Source organism: Leptidea sinapis, chromosome 34, assembly GCF_905404315.1.
Source record: "Leptidea sinapis chromosome 34, ilLepSina1.1, whole genome shotgun sequence".
In the NCBI taxonomy this organism is placed as follows: domain Eukaryota; kingdom Metazoa; phylum Arthropoda; class Insecta; order Lepidoptera; family Pieridae; genus Leptidea; species Leptidea sinapis.
Genome location: NC_066298.1, coordinates 9967788 through 9989302, shown reverse-complemented (window position 1 = coordinate 9989302; position 21515 = coordinate 9967788). Strand labels below are relative to the sequence as shown.

Sequence of the window (21515 nt, the reverse complement as noted above, 5' to 3'; positions counted from 1 at the left end):
CCGCCATTTTTCTTCGATATTTTTGTTTTGTTTACAAAAAATGAGCGATTCATTTTAAACGCAGCAAAAGAACTTTATATTCGAGTGAATTTTAATTATTGCACTTATGTAACTAAATGTAAATTACTACTAAAATATATAATTGTTTCATTAATACTTAGTATATTTGTATACAATCAGTAATGAGTGATAATAAGTTACTACTAGGACTGGTGTTTTAATGTTAGCAGTAAGCTATACCTATGTTCCAGAATGTTTTAGAGGATTCATATTCTGGGTGTAGATAGTCTTGTATGCAACTGTTGATAATTAAGTATTAAAACACTAATGTGATACTATTATCCACATTCGTGTTTTAATACCCCTTATTACACAACAGTTGCATAAATAAGTATTATTTCAATATATTTTCAGAAAATGGCGCTTTTTGTTATCTAGCTCGATAATTTTAGGTGCCTTAAAATACCTATGACCTTCCATAATTACTGATAATATGACAATATGAATTTAATGTTGCAAAGAATGTTTTATAACGTAAATACGTCGATATAAATACTATACTTCTTACAATTTGTAACATGTATCGCTTCGTGCCGGAGTGATTTACATAAACGATTACTGTTTTGTAGTTACATTATGTTTCTATTGTGTACACTAGACATGAAACGTGTTATTAAGTGAAGAGCGTATAGTAACATCAATTAGGGAGGGTGAATCAAGGCCGGCTATCACCTTGGAGACTCTATAGACAACAACGACCTGACACGTTCGCGGCTATCTTTAACGCGCGTTAATTCAACTGGAAGCACAAGTCCAAGCCAATCTAATGACGGCATTTTAAAATATAACCAATGATGCATTTTATAATAATTATAGTTCTACTTATACATAAATCGTTTTCACAAACAACGCAAAATATCAACGTTTGTAAGTAATTATATAAAATTTGGAATTAAAAAAAATCATTTTTAAGTCACTAAAAAACGGTATTTCAGTATTTGTAAATGAAGAAAATAATGCATTGGCTGAGAAGTCGTTTGAAATAGCTAAGGAATATATTCGGCGTAATCCTAATTTGGGATTAGCAGTTGATCCAGTTATAGTGGTCGGAAATCGAACAGATGCTAAAGCATTCTTAGAAAATGGTAATTTACTTACTTAATTTTCCTTTCAGCTCAGCGGATTAATTAGCTCGCTAGCTAACGTTTAATATAATATTCTGGCAGATGATTTTATTGTTGTTTGAATAACCTTTAATATATTCACACAAGGTCGTCGCTTGCATATTAAATTAAGAATAATGTTTTAATTAGTTTGCAGAAAATATAATGAAATGATATCAATGAAAAAGTCACCGCATATCGTGTTGGACTTCACTGTAACTGGAGTGGGCTCCGAAACTATAAAATCTTTTACCTCTGCACTTGCGTTGCCTACAATATCTGGCTCTTTCGGTCAGGATGGTGATTTACGACAGTGGCGAGGCTTGAATGTAAACCAAACACAGTATCTCTTGCAAGTCATGCCACCGGCTGACATACTTCCTGAAGCGATACGTGCTATTGTTACTAAGCAAGACATTACAAATGCCGCGATTATTTTCGACGAGTTTTTCGGTTAGTAACACTAGTATATAATTAAACATCTGTTGGTCATTGACCTGTTTTAACCATGACGCATATTCTACAGTAATGGATCACAAATACAAGTCGCTGTTACAAAATATTCCGACACGGCATGTGATTACTCCGGTGAAGAGCTACAGTAAAGACGAAATAAAGACACAACTAAGGAGCTTGAGAGAACTAGATATTGTTAATTTTTTTGTCGTCGGCAGCTTAAAGACAATCAAAAATGTGTTGGACGCAGCGAATGAAAATCAATACTTTGGAAGAAAAACTGCATGGTTTGCTATGACATTAGATAAAGGAGACATTGGTTGTGGCTGTAGGGATGCAACTATAGTGTTTATGAAGCCAACACCTGACGCCAAGAGCAGAGATCGTTTGGGAAAGATAAAAACAACATACAGCATGAATGGAGAACCGGAAATTACCTCAGCGTTCTACTTCGATCTATCCCTGAGATCGTTTTTAGCAATCAAGTAATGACCTTTGTTGTGTATTTTAGTCGAAACGTGCAATGTAGGTAAACCTTCTAATTATAACTCGGCATTTTCCACTAGAGCTAGTATTTTACGTGTTTCCAGATCGCTGCTGGACTCTGGCAAGTGGCCAAATGATATGAAATACATCAGTTGCGATGATTACGATGGTCAGAACTCTCCAAATAGAACCTTGGATCTGAAGACTGCATTCGAAGACGTAAGCGCTGTCACGTTTTCAACCATTAAAATCGAAGAACCATCACATTCTTATACATTATGCAGATTGTGGAATTCACATTACACACGCGTATCATATTCTTTATATTGGATATTTCAAGCTTATTATTACACACTCTGATTTTAAAGGATACAACGCATTTCTTAACCCCTGGTGTTGCGGATGTCCATGATGTCTTTTACCCCGTCATATATATGCAAACATTATGTCGACATTTTAACAAACAAAAACACATTGTAGATAATGATTACGTAAATTGTTTGTTTTTTTATTAACATTATTAATACATAGTGTTAATACTGCGTTCTATTTAATTTACTATCACAAAATAAAGTGAACGTGATAGAACTCAAACAGCTGCGCGATACGCATGATATCCAAAACCTTTTAAATTTTTAGATCAAAGAAACAGCAACATATGCACCGTTTTATATACCTGAAGACGGGTCAATGAATGGCAAAAGTTTTATGGAGTTTACAACAGACCTAACTGCTGTGACAATAAAAGATGGCGCGTCCATCGGCAGTAAGTCTCTAGGGTCATGGAAGGCTGGATTGTCGAATCCGCTGTTACTAAATGATCCAGAAAACATGACTGATTACACAGCGCAACTTGTTTACCGTATTGTAACAGTCGAGGTACTTTACGTTGTTGATGTTCCTTTATTGTTCTGCATTTTTGTAAACATTTGTTTTTCTTTACTTGTTCCTCGACATGTGATACGAAAAATAATAAATGCCAATTATTGCAGCAAAAACCGTTTGTAATAAAAGATGATGATGCTCCAAAGGGCTTTAAGGGGTACTGTATAGATCTGATAGAAGAAATAAGACAGATAGTGAAGTTTGATTACGAGATAACTCTAGCGCCTGATGGTAATTATGGGACTATGGATGATAATGGCAATTGGAATGGAATTATAAAGGAATTGGTGGAGAAAAGAGCTGATATAGGATTAGCGTCCTTATCGGTGATGGCTGAAAGAGAGAACGTGGTTGATTTTACCGTGCCCTATTATGATTTGGTTGGTATAACAATTCTTATGAAACAGCCCAGAACGCCGACGTCGTTGTTTAAATTTCTGACGGTTTTGGAGAATGATGTTTGGTTTTCCATACTCGCAGCGTACTTTTTTACCAGGTACGTACAATACTTAAGTAAATATAGATTTCTTTTTTGGGTTCAGAACCCATAAACTGTTGGGACTATCTACTATCCCTACTTAGTGAAATAGAGTCTAATTGGCATAGATCCTGGGCGAGATACATGCACAGGTCGCTAGGGACCCAAAGAACGTCTACCTGCGCATTTGCGACCCAATCCACCTCCCAGTTCCTCAAACTATTGAATGGCTTAAAAAACTAAATGTTAAAGCGGACTATTAAAGACGTAAAAGAAGTTAGCCTATAGTAAAAGATATCAATGAGTATTACTCCGAGGAAACTTGTTTTATTGGCGCCATGATAAATCTTTGTAAAGAAATTAATATTCATAGATATTACATTTGCAACAAGGAGGCCGGATTGTAGAGAAGGCTGTAATTAATATAAGTTTTAATCCTTCATAATACGGTTGGTGAAATTATAGTCGGAGCAACAGTTTAGCTTTAGGTACCTACTAGTTATGGCTCAACTGATCCACGGCGCGTTTCTACGCCTAGAAGTAATACAAACCTAACTTTAGGTACTCTAATAAAAAAGAAATTGAAATATTTTTATACATGGTAGATATACCTAAAATATAATTTTTCCGACATCTTAGTGTGTCTGCCATTTTGAATTTCCCCCATACAAAAACCCATGAAGCAACTGTTGAGCGAACATACTCTGCGGATAAGAAAGTTGTTCTTCGTGCTCGAAGACCGTTATAAATTGGCAACTTACTTGGGCTCGGGAACGTTTGATATGAAGTAACTCGCATTGTCATGGGTTTACTGGTCAGTAAAGATTTTGATTTCATTTTTTCAATGCATTTCATTCTCAGCATTGGATTTCATATAGATAAATGTAGCATATCTGGTAATAAAGACTACAGGGAGGTAATAGAACCTCGCCTAGCTCCTGGTGTCTTTTTTCCTAAAAAAATTAATCCATAGTATAGTACCCTTCTAATCCTACATAATTAAATAGATATAAAAACGGAATGTGTTTAAGATTGCACTTCAGTGAAAAGTTCATCAAGGCGATTTTAATAATACGATAAACATTGATGTTTTGACTGACCGAGCGAGCAGCATTACATAGCCCAGCGTAACGGCTCAGTCTTATTCAGTTACCACAAAATAAGCATGCAGAGCGCCTAAAGAAGATTTCACTTCAAAAACCGTGGCCCTTTACGTATAAAACTCGAGATAGGGGCTCGTCACTGGATAAATGTCAAGGAAATAGGACAGTCCAGAGTTGACACTTGCCTTGCCGCGCTGTACGAGTTTATCGATCGAATCGATGGCTACCTGTGTCCATTATTTGTTATCTGATTTTGTGAAACCAGGTCATTCTTCATCATCAAATTGATGCGCTTCCATCCTATTACTTTGTTAAAATAATTTTTTTTTAGGCTAATTTCATTTTATATAGTTTTTAAATCTTGACTTTTTTTACATATAGAAATCCAAATTCAATTTTATTCAAATTCCATTTTGTTCGATGACTTTTTGTCGTATTGCAGTTAGTAGCGTGATCCAGTTACTGTAGAAATTTTGCGACTTCTGATCAAAAAAAGTATTTTTGGCAGTTCTCACTTTATACCTTAGTTCCAAAGAGATCTGAAACAATTCTGAAACAATATTAAGAGCTCCGATGGTTGTGCCCGGCGGTTAAAACTTATAACGTACAAGGGAAGAGTCGAATTTTCGTCGCTAATAAGTCCTGGCTACGAAAAACCCAAAAATTCTGAGCGGCACTACAATTTTGCTTGCCACCTAGAGACATATTATGATGTTAAGCCTCATATGCCCGTAATTTCACAAGGTACGGCGCCCTTCAGACCGAAACACAATAATGCTTAAACATAACTGCTTCACGGTATTGGAAAAAGGCGCCATTGTGGTACCCATAATCTAGCCGGCATACTGTGCACAGGAGCCTCCCACTGGTAATTTTCAAATGGGTCAAAACTGTTTTGTGGTCAATTCCCAGTTCTTCAGCTATGTCATAACTACTCATAAGCCGATCTTGCACCACCTTTTTAAAAATGGTATCCATTTTACCGTTAACGGAGTCAGGTGCAGCTTTGACTTAAAATATTCCTGGACTGAAAACCCTTAAACCAACTTAGTGCTTCTCTGACTGGCTCTGCATTAGGTCCGTAAACGTCACAAACTTTTGCGCTGCTTGCGTTGCATTTTTCACTTTTTTCTGATACAAGTTTAAAAAGTATCGAATTTTAGAGTTCCGTACCTAAAGGTTAGGTTAGGTTAGGTACCTAAAGATCCTACAGGTTAAAAAACTACGGGAACCTTGTTAGTAACAAAGCCGCCAAACAGTCTGTCAGTGGAGTGTGTGTTTTGCCAATATAATCCATAAACTAACAAAATAGCTGTCATCCAAATTACTTCAATATTATTGTATTTAATAAATACCTGTAAGTACTTAATGTTCGATTTTATTTATAAGAAGATTGTGATACTAATGTAGTCAGGTAGGTACTTGCGTTTTTTTTCTAAACATCGCATCGGTTGACTCACTGACCAAACGTTTCCACGGATGTGGCAACTGGCAAGTGTTCCAAAATATTCGTAGCGAACGCTCAATGTCGTCCAAATCCGTCGTGACAGATTTATTTAAAACCGGAAAGTTTTTTACCTAAGATGTGAAGTTTTCAGCGTCAGATATTTATTGTTTCAATTTATTGTCAGCCATCAGCGGATGAACACAGTCCTCACTTGATGGTTGGGCAGGAGATTTTGACAAGCTGAGGCCGAAGCGAATACGACCCTTTATTTTTAATGCCGTTATTACATCGACCTTATAGATATACTGTAGACTCCTTAGACTCGTAGACACCACCCGCTACCCGCTGACATTGTTAGTACCCCGTCCCCGCCAGCGTCTGTCACCCCGTGGGGCGGTCGCGCACGAAGTTGTCCGACTGTAATACCTATATTAACAATGCAAACAATTTACTCAAATTATCGAGGTGAACGGATGCGGAGTACTGAATCTGACACTGAAACTGACAGGTTAACGAATGGACGGTCTGACAGATTCTTGGAAATAGGGCTCTCGTTGATTCAAATACGAAACCCTAAAAATTGTGAATTCGTTGAAAACTATAGAAATTACTGTGGTTTGTGACCACGAATGTTAAGTGCAATAAAAATCATGAGTAATAAACATAATGAGACGCTAGTAGTATCAAGGCAAAGAACAAGCGGACATTCATTACATATTTGTACTTATTTGGAAACAGACATTGCCGAGGCGTATTGGTGTAGCAACTATCCCACTCAATATATTTATACTTTAAAAGAAAAACTGATAAGATGAGAATGCCTCTTATCTGATGATAATACTCTTACAATGCACTGTCGATAGGGATTCTTGATTGTTTGTATAGTGTGGCGTTCCTACACAGTGCGGTTTTCAAGCATCTTTCTTCAACGTACAGCAAAGCTGTGGAATGAGCTTCCTTGTGCGGTGTTTCCGGGGGGATACAACATGGCTACCTTAACAAAAAGCGCGTACACCTTCCTTAAAGTCCTGTGATTCATCTGGTGTTGAAAGAGAATGTGGGCGGCGGTGATCACTTAACATCAGGTGACCCGTACGCTCGTTTGTCCTTCTCTTCCATAAAAAAAACATATCTCCCATATTACGAGAGAACATGGCAAAGAGCGGGCCAGGGCCTTGACTCGGACTCGGACGAAGTGATCTCTCTTCAGTACATCCTTAGGCATTCAGTACACTATTAATAGTGACAATATATTCATATATTCACCATAAGGTCAGATGGTTCATCCTAGTATCAGGTACAATATCTACTTGTTTTACAATGTACCCAGAAATCCTGTCAATGAAGTATATTAGCAAATTTTGATTTTTAACTTCTTGGAACACTAGTTCCGAGCAGCCACCCTTCAGTGCCCTTCAAACCGAAACGCAGTAATATTAGCACATTCTTGCTTCAGCGCAGAATAGGGCACAGACCTCCCACTGGTCATCATTGGATAAGCTCAAAGATAGACTTCTGATTGACTTTAAATTTTAAGCTTCCAGTGCTGGTGTCGTATCGGGGAGATTTATTACGTAGTTTTAACAAACCCGAATCACATACCTTTATTTCTAAACAAAAGTTTAATATTGTAGCACTTGCTTCAAAATCGACATTATTTATTTATTAGTTAAAAAGGAATTAAGGAATACTATATAATATATTACTATATAATATTAAGGAATACCAATCAGATATACATTTATAAGTATTACTACTTATAATTTTAAACTCCTTATAGTTTATACTTATATTATATCAAACTTTGTAAGCTTCGCAGTTTAAATAAATCAAAATTATAAAGGTTCAAATTATTGCCAATTGATTTTTATTGTATGTACAATGTATATCTAATTAACAATTCTTAATATTGAATTTATTATATTGTATATTTTTTTTTAAACAAGTTGGATGGTTGAATTTGAGCCATATTTTTTTCTGGTGAATCGAACATGTACTGGCAGATATGTATTATCTTACAACCATTCCACACAACTTAGGGGGTTGGGTACTAAAAAACCATTACTTTACGTTTTCATTATTTCACGTTTTCTTGGTTTAGAGGAAGGTTTTACAATGGTTCTTATTGAAGTCTTTTTAAATGTATAAATTGAAATAATCGTGTCGGTCGTTCAAAATAATCGTATTCAAAATGTTGTGTTGTTGCAGTTTCAATAATATAATAATAATATTGACCCACTTTTACACAAATTATCTTGCCCCAAACTAGGCATGGCCCGTACTATGAATACAAGACAACGATATATTTAATACAATATACTTACTTAAACTTACCGGGATTCAAACCCGGGACCTCTAGCTTTAGTAGTCAGGGTCACTAAGCATTCGGCTATATGGGTCGTCAAAAGATACTAATATTTTATTTATCTTACGTTAGGTTTACATAATATAACGAATGAAGCCGCTGACATAAGATTTAGTTTAAAGGTTACTTACTAGTCTGGTCAACAAGTTGAAAAATGTCTGAGGAGTTTTACAACTATTTTTCACGTTTTTCAACTTATTGAAGAGACTTATACCTTTTTTTATAAGGATGAAGCATCTTTGCATAAAATCTAACGCAACAAAAATAAAGTACGAAATATGCATGTGTGCGTTTCTTTTGGGCGTGTGTTTGTGTATACACTTTTAAATGCGTCACGTTTGTTATAACGTGTTCACACAGAGTGATTTTAGTTGATAAGCTGCTAAATCGCTTGCCATTATTTTGAACCGTTTCAAATAGACTTCAACAAAATCGGTTCGAAAAATCATTCATCTATTTCTTATTACGTACACTAAAAATGATAGGTCACCTTTACCTGAGCCATGCCTACCTGAGTACCTATGCCATGTAATGACATTTGTCGGCATTCGGCAAGCATTCAAATTTCAAACCTGTGTAATCTATTAAAGACATACCTAAATTTGTTTATAATAGATAATACCTAAGGTACCCACTTACCTGACTTCTTTATATTCGCTCCTTTTATTTCAATTTAAAAAGTATTTTTTATTCAATAACCTAGTTGTAAGTTTGTCGAAATGAATAAAAGAAAAAAAATGGACTGTAATGTTATAGATGGAGCATAATATGATATTCGGACGTTATTTAAACATCAACTGTTAGTTTTATGTTTTGAGTATTATCATTTCAACATAGATACTTATTATATTTATTAGTCGAAGCACTTGTGGCTGTAATCGCGACAGTCGCCTTCTTGTAGGTAGCTATTGAAAATCAGTATTAGGTTATACCCAACTAATATGCTGAGTAGCAAACCTTTTTGGGAAAAAACACTGCAAACACCACCTTATTATGTTGATCTGTTTAACCTGATTCTTTTTAAACCTCCGAAGAGCTGTTTAACCTGATTCCTGCCGTCGAATTCCACCATCGCACGACACGCCACAAGTTAGGATATCATCCCCACCATCTGGATGTGTGTCTTCTAAAGCTGTGGAATGAACTTCCTTGTGCGGTGTTTCCGGGACGATACGACATGGGTACCTTCAAAAAAAAGCGCGTACACCTTCCTTAAAGGCCGGCAACGCTCCTGTGATTCCTCTGGTGTTGCAAAAGATTGTGGCCGGGGGTGATCACTTAACAACAGGTGACCCGTACGCTCGTTTGTCCTCCTATTCCATAAAAAAATCTAGAATAAGACTTACTTTAGTTTTTCTTTGGTTCTTGATGTATATTAGTTTTAATTAGATTAGGCATGTATATTATATTTGTAATTATTTAAATAAGTCTTTCATATTATTTGTTATTATATTTTGTGTATGTTTACCTGTATTTGTAGTGTTTGTACCAAATAAAGATATACTTACTTACTTCCTCCCAATACTCTCAGAAGCTAATTGGATGTTCCCAATCTAGTTTTTTCCGAAATCCATTCGTTGTCACAGAGGTCTCGTCGAAGGTCGAATTATCGCGAGATTCCTAGAATTCGATAAGATAAGTACTTATAATATATATTATACCGGCACGGAAAACTGCGTAAATTCATCTAATAATGTACCTTCCTAGCTGTTTAGTAAACAACTTGTTTTATCTTTTATGTTTGTAGTTTATGACTGTAAGAGAACATTTGAGAATAATACTTAGGGGTATATTGAGGCGCACTTAATCCATTGATTGACTGAGCGGATTTATTTGCGTAATTAATATAGTGGTGATTTCCGAACCCTGTCATGCTGACTTCTGACACGGAACAATATTCATTCTCTTATTTTTTTTCAATTCCGTTATCATCAGTGTGACCATGTTCATTCAATTTCGTTTTAAATTTTTTGTTGAACTAAACTTGCTCAACAAAAATCGTTCTGTGTGAACCCGTAGTACGTTAATTCAGTGGAAAGTTTCCTTATAATAATATTTATTTATACGGAGATCAAAGAGTGCATGCAGGCCATAAATATTTATATGAATTCTATCATTTCAATCGTCGTTAGTCATTTTTATTTAAATATTGACTGTATCTTTATATTTAATTTAAAATTGTGAGAAATTCATAAATATACGAAGTTTAAGTTTCAGGACAGCTTATATTATTAGTAAATGTGTAACGTTACAAGCTTGTCTTGCATATTGTCATCATAAATTAAAATGGTTTGCCTTGAAATCGTCTCCGCAATTATATTCAGACGTTTAAATTTTAGTATAAATTATATATCATTTAGTTTATAATATAATAATAGAATTTTAGTTAAATTTAATTCCATTCCGTTTTTGCTGTGGAGACATATTAGCGGCTGAATTATTTCATTCAAATACCGAGTTTAAGCTGCCTGCAACTCAATTAACATTGATAAGCCATAGCGTAGCCATGACACACATAACACTTCGTATTGCCTATTAGTGTTAGTGGGGTGTACTTATATACTACAACAGCTATGTAACAAGATAACTTGACTGCTCAACCGTGAGGTTACTTCCTTTCAAAATAAGGGGTCAGAATCGGGCGCCTTTATATATTTTTAAGTTTATAAGACAATCAGTCTTTCAACGAATTTTTGAAGTGGAAACTTTAGTACCGATGAGCATTTTATTTTTTGTGTATTGAATGTGACTGAGTTGTCGCGCTTGGCTATGTTAAACTCGCTTCGCTAAAGTCTGCTCGAGTCGAAATATAGGGAGACTCGTTCGGTGAGCATAGTTGTGTTACGTTACGTGTTATTTAACTCGCCTTCACGAAATTTTCACTAAAGAGAAAACATTTGTGGCTATTTCTCCATTAAACCTTTTTCTACTTGGTTTTTAACCCTATATCAAAATTATTTTCTAATTAGATTTAAATCATCGCTATCTGTGTTTCTCTCTGTTTTGTTTTTTTTAATATTTTTGCTTTTAATTTATACGCCTAGATAGAGTCTCTTGCTTTTTTTTATGATTTGAAATTTTTATTTTATGATTTTTAGTGAATTTGAAGTACACTAACTAACAATTTGTCTAAATATGTGTAAGTATACTAAAGACGAATGGGACTTTTGGGCTTGATGGTTAACAAGTTGAAATATACTTTAAAAAAAGGGTATATTTTTCTGATGTAAAATACAAAAAACTAGCTCATTTTGCATTCTACAAACCGAAAAAACATTAAAATAAAGAAAATCGATTAAAATGACGTAATCTAATGAATATTTAATCGATTAAAATAACATTAAGATCCAGTTGTTTTATTTCAATAATATTAGTAAGGTGAATAGTTTATGTTCGAATTATTATTATAAATAAAATATATTATTTTCTCAGGAAAAAAACAGAACTGAGCAATAATTTTATTATCAATAAATCGATTTACATAAATCGATACTAGTGAAATCCTTGTTCCTCAACGCTAACTTCACTTTGACAATGACAGTCTGACAGATCATTTCGTTTCTTCGTCATTGTCACTTCGTTTCTTGTTGTATTGGTTGAGTTACCGACTTGTTAACTACCTACCCAATTGAAGTCCAAGGAAATTAATGATTGTCTCTAGCAGTCTGTTTTACAGTTCATGTATGAGCTAATGAGTATATACTATTCTTATCTGAGCAAATATAACTATCTTTTAATTTAGGTACTCATACTATATTATTTTATCTAATTACCAATTGTCTTACATTATAATGCAAAAAAATGTCGTTACAGTAGTAGATAGGTATACGTAGGTATGTAGGTATTTTTTGTCTAAACCAAAAAACAAGGTTGGTACCCGTCTAATATAAGTATGTGATAAATCCTTAGCAGCTAGGCGTTTAATAAACCTAGAATAGATGAGCTGTCAACATGTAGTTTAAGACATAACCTCATTTTTATATCTTCGATTACTCAGCTCCTAGATTGACAAATCTTGCTAAATTTTCAATTATGGTTTATTTAAATGTTATCTTTTAAATGGTGCTACTTTCATCTTGTTATCGCTTGGGCCCAGGAATGAAAAAGGAAATTGAATCGTCACAAAATAGATTATTCTAATATACAAAAATACGAAATTGTATCCATAATTATACTATTGCACTATATTATACAAAAACTAGTCATAGCTCTACACCGGTTTACAAGATCCTAAGTTATTCTCAAGCTGTCATTGCGAGATGGAGCGACATTTGGCCAAGCTACCTTGGCATTTATAAAATCATCTATTCTATAGTAGGCTTCCTTAATTAATTGTTTTTTAATATAAGATTTGAAATGACGAATTGATGGCTCTGTCACTTTTGATGGGAGTTTGTTATAGAAACGCACAGAGTCCCATGAATGAAGAATCGTTAAGTTTTTGTAATCGGTATCTTGGAATCAACAATTTATTCTTGTATCTTGTATTAATGTTATGTATATCATTTATTTTCCATGAATTGCTCTTTTCTGCAAAACAAAGATTGTTTGGATATCTGCTGAGGTGATATGAAAGCAGGTAAAGTACACAAGTCTAGCCGTCGATTCGTTAATTAGTTGTCTGGTTGTTCGAACCGCATACGCTGCTGAGGCAAGTCTACCTGCAAGTGATTCTATTTGGGGGCACCATTTTAGTTTTGAATCAATGTGAAGCCCCAGAAATACTGTAGAATCTACAAGACTAAGTGTCTCCTCCTTGGGTTTAATATTAGTTGGAAATTGTTTCACATTTGGCATAGTAAATTTAATGCATTTTGTTTTATCGGCATTTAGGAAAAGATTATATATAGTTAACCAATTTAATAACATGAAAGTGATTTATTTACATCATCAAAGTTTTCTATCGATCTATCCACTTTGAAAATTAAGGAAGTGTCATCAGCAAAAAGGACTATGTCGCATAAATTGGTAGCGAAATATGGTAGATCATTAATATACATTAGAAACAAAAAGGGACCCAAGATAGAACCCTGTGGAACACCCAGCTCAATACATGAACCCAAAGACTTCTCACCGCCAACATCTACAATCTGGATTCTATTGGATAAGTATGATTGTAAAAAATCAAGAGCTTTGTTTCAAACTCCATAATGTTTTAACTTAGCTATGAGGGTGTTATGGCTAACGCATTCGAATGCTTTTGACAAAAAACAAAAAACACCAATTGCGTTTTGCGCACTTTCCCAGGCTTTGTAGTATGTGTTTAAGAAGCGCGATACCGGCATCAGTTGTTGATCTACCTCTTCTAAAACCAAATTGATTGTTGTGAAGCACACTGTTATGCAAGGTGACACGGAGTTCTAATTTTTTTACTAGTCCGTGAGTCCGATAGAATATTTCCATCCCATTCAATACGATTGGTAAATTTTTGTATTAGGAAATTACGGACAACGTAGCTGCAGATGTCCTTATAGCACTGACGGTTGTCTGGCCATGGCCCACGTTAACGAACGGAATGCTGTTTTAGAATTCTTAAATCTGAAAAAGGCCTCAACTAATGACAAAGTCAAATAAACTTTAATAAATTTTGTTTAATAATCGTCACTACAAATATTTCTTTTTAATTACAGAATTTAACATGTTTTTATGTTCGTAAAAATTTGAGCTCATGAGAAGAACATACAAGAAAACGGCCAGTCTTTTCAATCAAATAGAGTGTTGGCAATGGCTATAATATACACAACAAATTAGTTTGCAAGGTGCTGTATGCAATATATTGAGTCGTGTTAAAATAATATAAATTATTTCATAAAAAGGAATAATGAATTAATTGTATAAATATAAATTATCGTATATTGGATGCATCAACCTGTTCGTTCCAATGTTTTCTCTTAAGAGGGGCATCAAGCTTCTAGCGAAATCAGGAGTAAATCTGAGGAGGAGGGAAACGAGGTGGTATTGGTTAGGATGTACGAATAACGAAACACGCACATAATATTATGTACGTAGGTATTTCCTTCTGATTATTAAAAACATAATATATAGATATATCTTTACAAAATTTAAAATTTCATTATCGAAAAAATGTATGTAGTTTGGGTTTGGTTATTATTTAAAATGTGATGGTGGTGGGGTTTATTTAATTTTTCCAGAATATTTTTAAAATTTATTGAAGTACTTTGCGGAAATCCATAATTATCCCAATGTTTTAAGTTTTCTTGAGTATTCATTTCGCCAATATTTGTCTTTAAACAATTCGACACGTGTTTCGCCTCTACACGAGGCATCCTCAGGAGTTGTTGACTCGCCAAACTCTGGCATGAAACTCAAGTCTCCAAACTTGGAAAAACTAAAAAAACTAAAACGAGTTGTTTAAAGACACATATTGGCGGAATTAACACTAAAGAAAACTCAAAACATTTGGATATTTTTTTATCGAGGAAACTAGGTTTTCTTATTTACAATTTGTACATGTTAGTGAGTGAATCCATAAATAACAGAGAAAGGGAATCAATGAACGCATAGTAAATATTGGTATTAGGTACCCATTTCACACTAACGGACGTACGTAACTCACCGTGGCTGTGCACAACCTTTTTAGGTTTTATTTAACACATCCTGGCATATGACTGCTTTAATTATAACCCGAATAGTTTATGTCTAGGGCTTATTTGTTTTTCTATAGAAGATACTACATACAAATTATCTACTCCCAAACAATATTTTGACAATAATAATTGATAAACACTCACATAAATTATTTACTTTCACGCTGTATATTGATAATAATAATTGAAACACACTTTTACAAATATTGTCTACTCCCAAACTATACGTTGATATTATTACTATCAACTAGCTGACCCGACAGACGTTGTTCTGTATATAATAAATAAAATAATGTTTTTATATGAATTTGTCAATAATATATCATAACATCAAAAATTACTTCGTAAAATATGAACCCTGCTGTCGTAAGGAAATAGTTTCACACCAGAACTGTCAAACCGTGCGTCAATAAATTCTCTCATAGAAATTATGTATGGACACATCAAAGGAAAAACTAATTTGTTGTTTTTATTTAATTTAGCAGCATTTTCCTATTTATTCTCCTTTTAAACCTTCTCTCGACTTCCACGAATAATTCAAGACCAAAATTAGCCAAATCGGTGCAGCCGTTCTCGAGTTTTAGCGAGACTAACGAACAGCAATTCATTTTTATATATATAGATTTCAAGTTATACATAAACACACATTTTCACACTTAGTATCAACACCCAAACAATATGTTGATAATAATAATTGATTAACACTTTCACACAAATAATCTACTCCCACACTATATGTTGATAATAATATGTAATTTATATAAGCAATTAATATAATATTAAAAATAAAGACAAAAGTATTAGGCAAAATCATAATTGTTCGTTGTAATTTAATTAATTAAATAATAAAAAATATACTTAAAGCATAAAACATTTAAAATAGTAAATAATTATGTATATTAATTTTTAATAAAATTAATCATTTCTCAGAATGACCTTACCAAACTAAAATATTTTGGTTAGGCCCTCAAAAGTCCAATTTTTTACGTTTAGGGCTAATGTAACACCATTATTCTAGATAATGTGTGATTGATATAAATTATTATTGAATGCGTTAGATTCTGTGCCCTGATGGATGTTGATCTGTTAATAAGCTTCGATTAATAATATTATTAAATCTTAACAACATAAATATGATTTTATATTGAACAAGATGCCTAGGTATAACTTAACAATTAAAAATTATAGTTTGTAAAGAACATAAACAAATTAATCACTTAACTCTAAATATTTTAAAATAGAAATAGAATATTTCAACATGAGAAAGGAACATAGAAAGAAGAATGAAAAATAACAAATCCACAAGAAAGTTTTGAGTTTAGGTAATTTGAGGTAGGTATGACTAACTAATTTTTTTATATCGTTTTAATAATAGTGCAATAGACTACTACGGCCTTACAAATAAACTTGGTATAAAGTTATAACTGATGATAAACAAAGAATATGCAAAATGTTTACATTATCGTTGACAACATTGTAAATACAATGATAATTCTGAAGTTTTCCAAATGACAAGCTGCCTTGCAAAAAAACGCGGGAAACGTTAAACGTCCGAATAGACCATTCGTAAGCAAAATGTGTATTTGTTAACATTTTACATATTCTTGGTTTATGCTTAGTTATAACTTTATGCCAATCTTATTTTTAAGGCCGCTAGCGTTGTACTATTTCGCAGTAAAACGCTACTGTGAATTTGTTAAATTTAATTTACGATTTGGATTTGCATGAAAATAATATTCCAATTAAAAATTATAATGGAAGTAATTTGCAGATCATAATTTATTCATTGTAGGAGCTATACCTAACTACAATACTTATTAGACGCAAAGAAGAAAATAATTGGATATTAAAGAACTTTCAATGTCTTAGCTGAGACGCGCGATATAATGAAACTTTGTAATTAATAATATCATTCGTTGTAAAGGTTTTCGCGTAATCTAAACTTATTGAAACAGTTTTGTTTTCAACACACAACTTGGAAAATGAGTCTTTGTCAGATGGGCAAACACCTATGAAGTTATATCTTCTCTTAGGTTCCTGTTTATCATATATATCAACTTCGTAATTCCATTTAGAAGCGCTTACTTCTGAGGATATCATCTGAGGTACAATATCAATTTTATTTTTTGGAATGTCAACCTTAATATTTAAAAGAAACTTAAAAGGTCCGACGCCAATTAGGGACATAATCGTACAATTTACTGCAACGTGTAAGGTCTCCTCTCTGTTAACTCCAGTCTTCCGATATTCTGGGTGGACGAGGTCGAAATGCTCAACGATAGAATTAACATTTCCCTTCCAAGTACAACCATCACTGGCAGCTAGAGATGGACAACAGTGTTCTCTAAAGCAACACTCCTTTAAATGGTTGTTGTAACCTTCATTTTTATTGTAAAATCTAAATATGCAGCCCTCTTTCTGGTAAGGACATCTATATAAACCCAATTTCAATTTCTTCTCGTCATTTGAAAAAGCCGTTTTCGTTCTATTATTTTCATTGTAAAAAATCTTTCCAAGCACTTGCACATCACGTCTCCTTACATACGAACCGTATCGTGTGCTCGTTTCTGGTCTTATTCTTTCGAACTCCATAGGCCGCAATGTTGGTTGCGACACACGTGTGCTCGCTTCTGGTCTTATTCTTTCGAACTCCATAGGCCGCGCTGTTGGTTGCGACATACGTGCTCTCGCTTCTGGTCTTATTCTTTCGAACTCCATAGGCCGCAATGTTGGTTGCGACACACGTGTGCTCGCTTCTGGTCTTTTTCTTTCGAACTCCATAGGCCGCGCTGTTGGTTGCGACATACGTGTGCTCGCTTCTGGTCTTTTTCTTTCGAACTCCATAGGCCGCAATGTTGGTTGCGACACACGTGTGCTCGCTTCTGGTCTTTTTCTTTCGAACTCCATAGGCCGCGCTGTTGGTTGCGACATACGTGTGCTCGCTTCTGGTCTTTTTCTTTCGAACTCCATAGGCCGCGCTGTTGGTTGCGACATACGTGTGCTCGCTTCTGGTCTTTTTCTTTCGAACTCCATAGGCCGCAATGTTGGTTGCGACATACGTGTGCTCGTTTCTGGTCCTTTTTTTTCAAACTCCATCGGCGGCGCTGTTGGTTGCGACATACTATGAGCACTTGTTTCGTCCGGGAAATTCAATGGCTTGGTATTTACTAGTGGTTCTTGGTATGGATTGTTATGTCGATTCAACAATGGTGAATATAGGCTGCTATATACAGACGGATGTACATTCTGCGAATTGGGATCATAAATAAAACTTGGAGTGATGAATGCTGCGGGTGGCATGGAAGACATATTCATTGAAGATCTCTGTTGCATATGCGAATGATATTGTTGAGGCGGGAGGTGTGGGTATACGGCACGTGTTTCTTGGGCACTTGGGTTATTGGTCATCTCCACTCTCTGTTTCATCGCGTTTTGCCTCAAACTGACCTCAGGTGATGTTTTTTTACTTTCCATTTTTTGTTCCAAAAGTTCTTCACATTTTTTTTCAAAGACAATCCTTTGGGACTGCATTTCTTCTTTAAACTCTTTGAAAATATTACTCTGGCAATCAGATCTCGATGATGATTTTGAATTTTGAGTACCCATCGTTAATTTTTGTACATTATCTTTTTTTAACTTTGGTGCAAATCACAACAACACAATTGAACTTATAAATATAAAGATATTTTCGAATTGTGCAGTCACGTGCAGTCGCAGTGCCGAGTTAAACCCACTTGTATTTATGATTAATTTAACACACCAATATATAACCCTCCAAAGCATTGCAATTAGATACCTATTTGGATTATTTTAACTTAACACACCTAAAAACATTGTAATTATCTAACATCAGCCCATTAAATTGATAAACAATAATAAATTAATGATTTGCCTAATTAATTAATTCGTAAGTAAACTTGATACAAAATAATAGCGTGCCATTAAGTTTCGTTAAAAACAACTTTCATCATGAATGACCGCAGTCCGAAGTGTAATGATATGTTGATGATAATAATTGATACACACTTTCACACAAATTCTCTACTCCGAAACAATATGTTGATAATAATAATTGATAAACACTTTCACACAAATTCTCTACTCCGAAACAATATGTTGATAATAATAATTGATAAACACTTTCACACAAATTCTCTACTCCGAAACAATATGTTGATAATAATAATTGATAAACACTTTCACACAAATTCTCTACTCCGAAACAATATGTTGATAATAATAATTGATAAACACTTTCACACAAATTCTCTACTCCGAAACAATATGTTGATAATAATAATTGATAAACACTTTCACACAAATTCTCTACTCCGAAACAATATGTTGATAATAATAATTGATACACACTTTCACACAAATTCTCTACTCCGAAACAATATGTTGATAATAATAATTGATAAACACTTTCACACAAATTCTCTACTCCGAAACAATATGTTGATAATAATAATTGATAAACACTTTCACACAAATTCTCTACTCCGAAACAATATGTTGATAATAATAATTGATAAACACTTTCACACAAATTCTCTACTCCGAAACAATATGTTGATAATAATAATTGATAAACACTTTCACACAAATTCTCTACTCCGAAACAATATGTTGATAATAATAATTGATAAACACTTTCACACAAATTCTCTACTCCGAAACAATATGTTGATAATAATAATTGATAAACACTTTCACACAAATTCTCTACTCCGAAACAATATGTTGATAATAATAATTGATAAACACTTTCACACAAATTCTCTACTCCGAAACAATATGTTGATAATAATAATTGATAAACACTTTCACACAAATTCTCTACTCCGAAACAATATGTTGATAATAATAATTGATAAACACTTTCACACAAATTCTCTACTCCGAAACAATATGTTGATAATAATAATTGATAAACACTTTCACACAAATTCTCTACTCCGAAACAATATGTTGATAATAATAATTGATAAACACTTTCACACAAATTCTCTACTCCGAAACAATATGTTGATAATAATAATTGATAAACACTTTCACACAAATTCTCTACTCCGAAACAATATGTTGATAATAATAATTGATAAACACTTTCACACAAATTCTCTACTCCGAAACAATATGTTGATAATAATAATTGATAAACACTTTCACACAAATTCTCTACTCCGAAACAATATGTTGATAATAATAATTGATACACACTTTCACACAAATTCTCTACTCCGAAACAATATGTTGATAATAATAATTGATAAACACTTTCACACAAATTCTCTACTCTGAAACAATATATTGATAATAATAATTGATAAACACTTTCACTCATATTATTATCTACTCCTCAACAATATGTTGATAATAATAATTAATAAACATTCAAAAAAGAATTCCTCAGGCTACAATATGCCAAAAGAATTTCTTTAATAGTGTGTTAATATTATTTTACTTATTATTTAAGAGTTTTCACGTGCATACTACTTTTAAGCTACATAACATGTAGTATTATTGTGTCCATAGCTACACAAAATAACGTTTTTGAAAGATTGAGTACTATAGATCCTTTTAGTGCAATACCTCCCGTATTGCCTCAAAGCTTCCGGAACACAAAAGAACATAAGTGCACTGTTATTTTGCGGCAGAAATTGTTATGCAGGCACTACTGTCCCGTACGAGCATGAAAAAGAAAGAAAGAAAAATCATATATTCAATTAGTTCAAAATGACACTTATGAAAAGTTGAGTTTTAATGAGAAGAAGTGGCGAGGAACTCATCACACTCTTTTAAATCTATATTTACAGTTTCACCATTGTACTTTATATTTGATACAATATAAATATGTAAAGTGATGCATCAAAATTACTCAAACCATTGGACTTACTTGTGTAAGCCAAAGAAAAGTAAAAGCAGTGATTTATCTATAAAAACTCAAAAGAAGAACGGATGCAGTAGATGTATCACAATACGGGTGTCTAAAATTCGTATGAACTGTTAAGTGAAGGTATTATGCAGGCAATTATATAATAAAACTTAAACTTTAAATGGAAATCATCGATTTAAGCAGCGCCCGTTCACGAGCATGACCCATGGACCAGCCATCCCATCTCTCGCACATATCTTAGGGAAGGTAACGTCCCACCACACGACCTCGCCACGAGCCATTTAAGCGAGCATGTCAAGACCTAGGTTATATATTTGCTCACTAAATATCTCCACTAACAATAAAAGTTGAACATTTTAAAACTTAAGAACTTATAGATTTTAATATGTTTTTTAATAACTAATAATAATTAACTGTGCAGATGTTACAAAGAATAAGAGAATGAATATTTTTTAATTTCCGCAACGAGCTTTTATGTTATTTAAAATTAGTGAGGGTGTCACGCTTCGAGCAAGGCTTATAAGAACTTACCATTTACGTAGAAAAAACTAAAAGACTCAAAGTTTAAAATTGTCTGAAGCAAAACTCTGCCTACGCGTCTTTTAGGCAGAGTTTTCGTTCAGTT

General features: G+C 33.7%; 1 protein-coding gene across 3 annotated transcripts in view; it reads left to right on the top strand.

Annotated features, from left to right (window-relative positions):
- Positions 1-21515, top strand: part of LOC126975045 (ionotropic receptor 25a) — a 42910-nt gene that overhangs the window by 4804 nt on the left and 16591 nt on the right. The window contains exons 1-7 of one of the 3 annotated variants that reach the window (XM_050822831.1): positions 597-927; positions 996-1145; positions 1314-1616; positions 1690-2104; positions 2210-2324; positions 2745-2984; positions 3098-3486. The exons of 1 other annotated variant lie outside the window; for it this stretch is intronic. In XM_050822831.1, the coding sequence (XP_050678788.1) occupies positions 852-927; positions 996-1145; positions 1314-1616; positions 1690-2104; positions 2210-2324; positions 2745-2984; positions 3098-3486 (1688 nt within the window). In that variant the 5' untranslated portion in view covers positions 597-851. Of the gene's footprint in view, positions 1-596; positions 928-995; positions 1146-1313; positions 1617-1689; positions 2105-2209; positions 2325-2744; positions 2985-3097; positions 3487-10968; positions 11210-21515 lie in introns of those variants that run through there. One more of the 3 variants, XM_050822832.1, reaches the window with a different exon arrangement.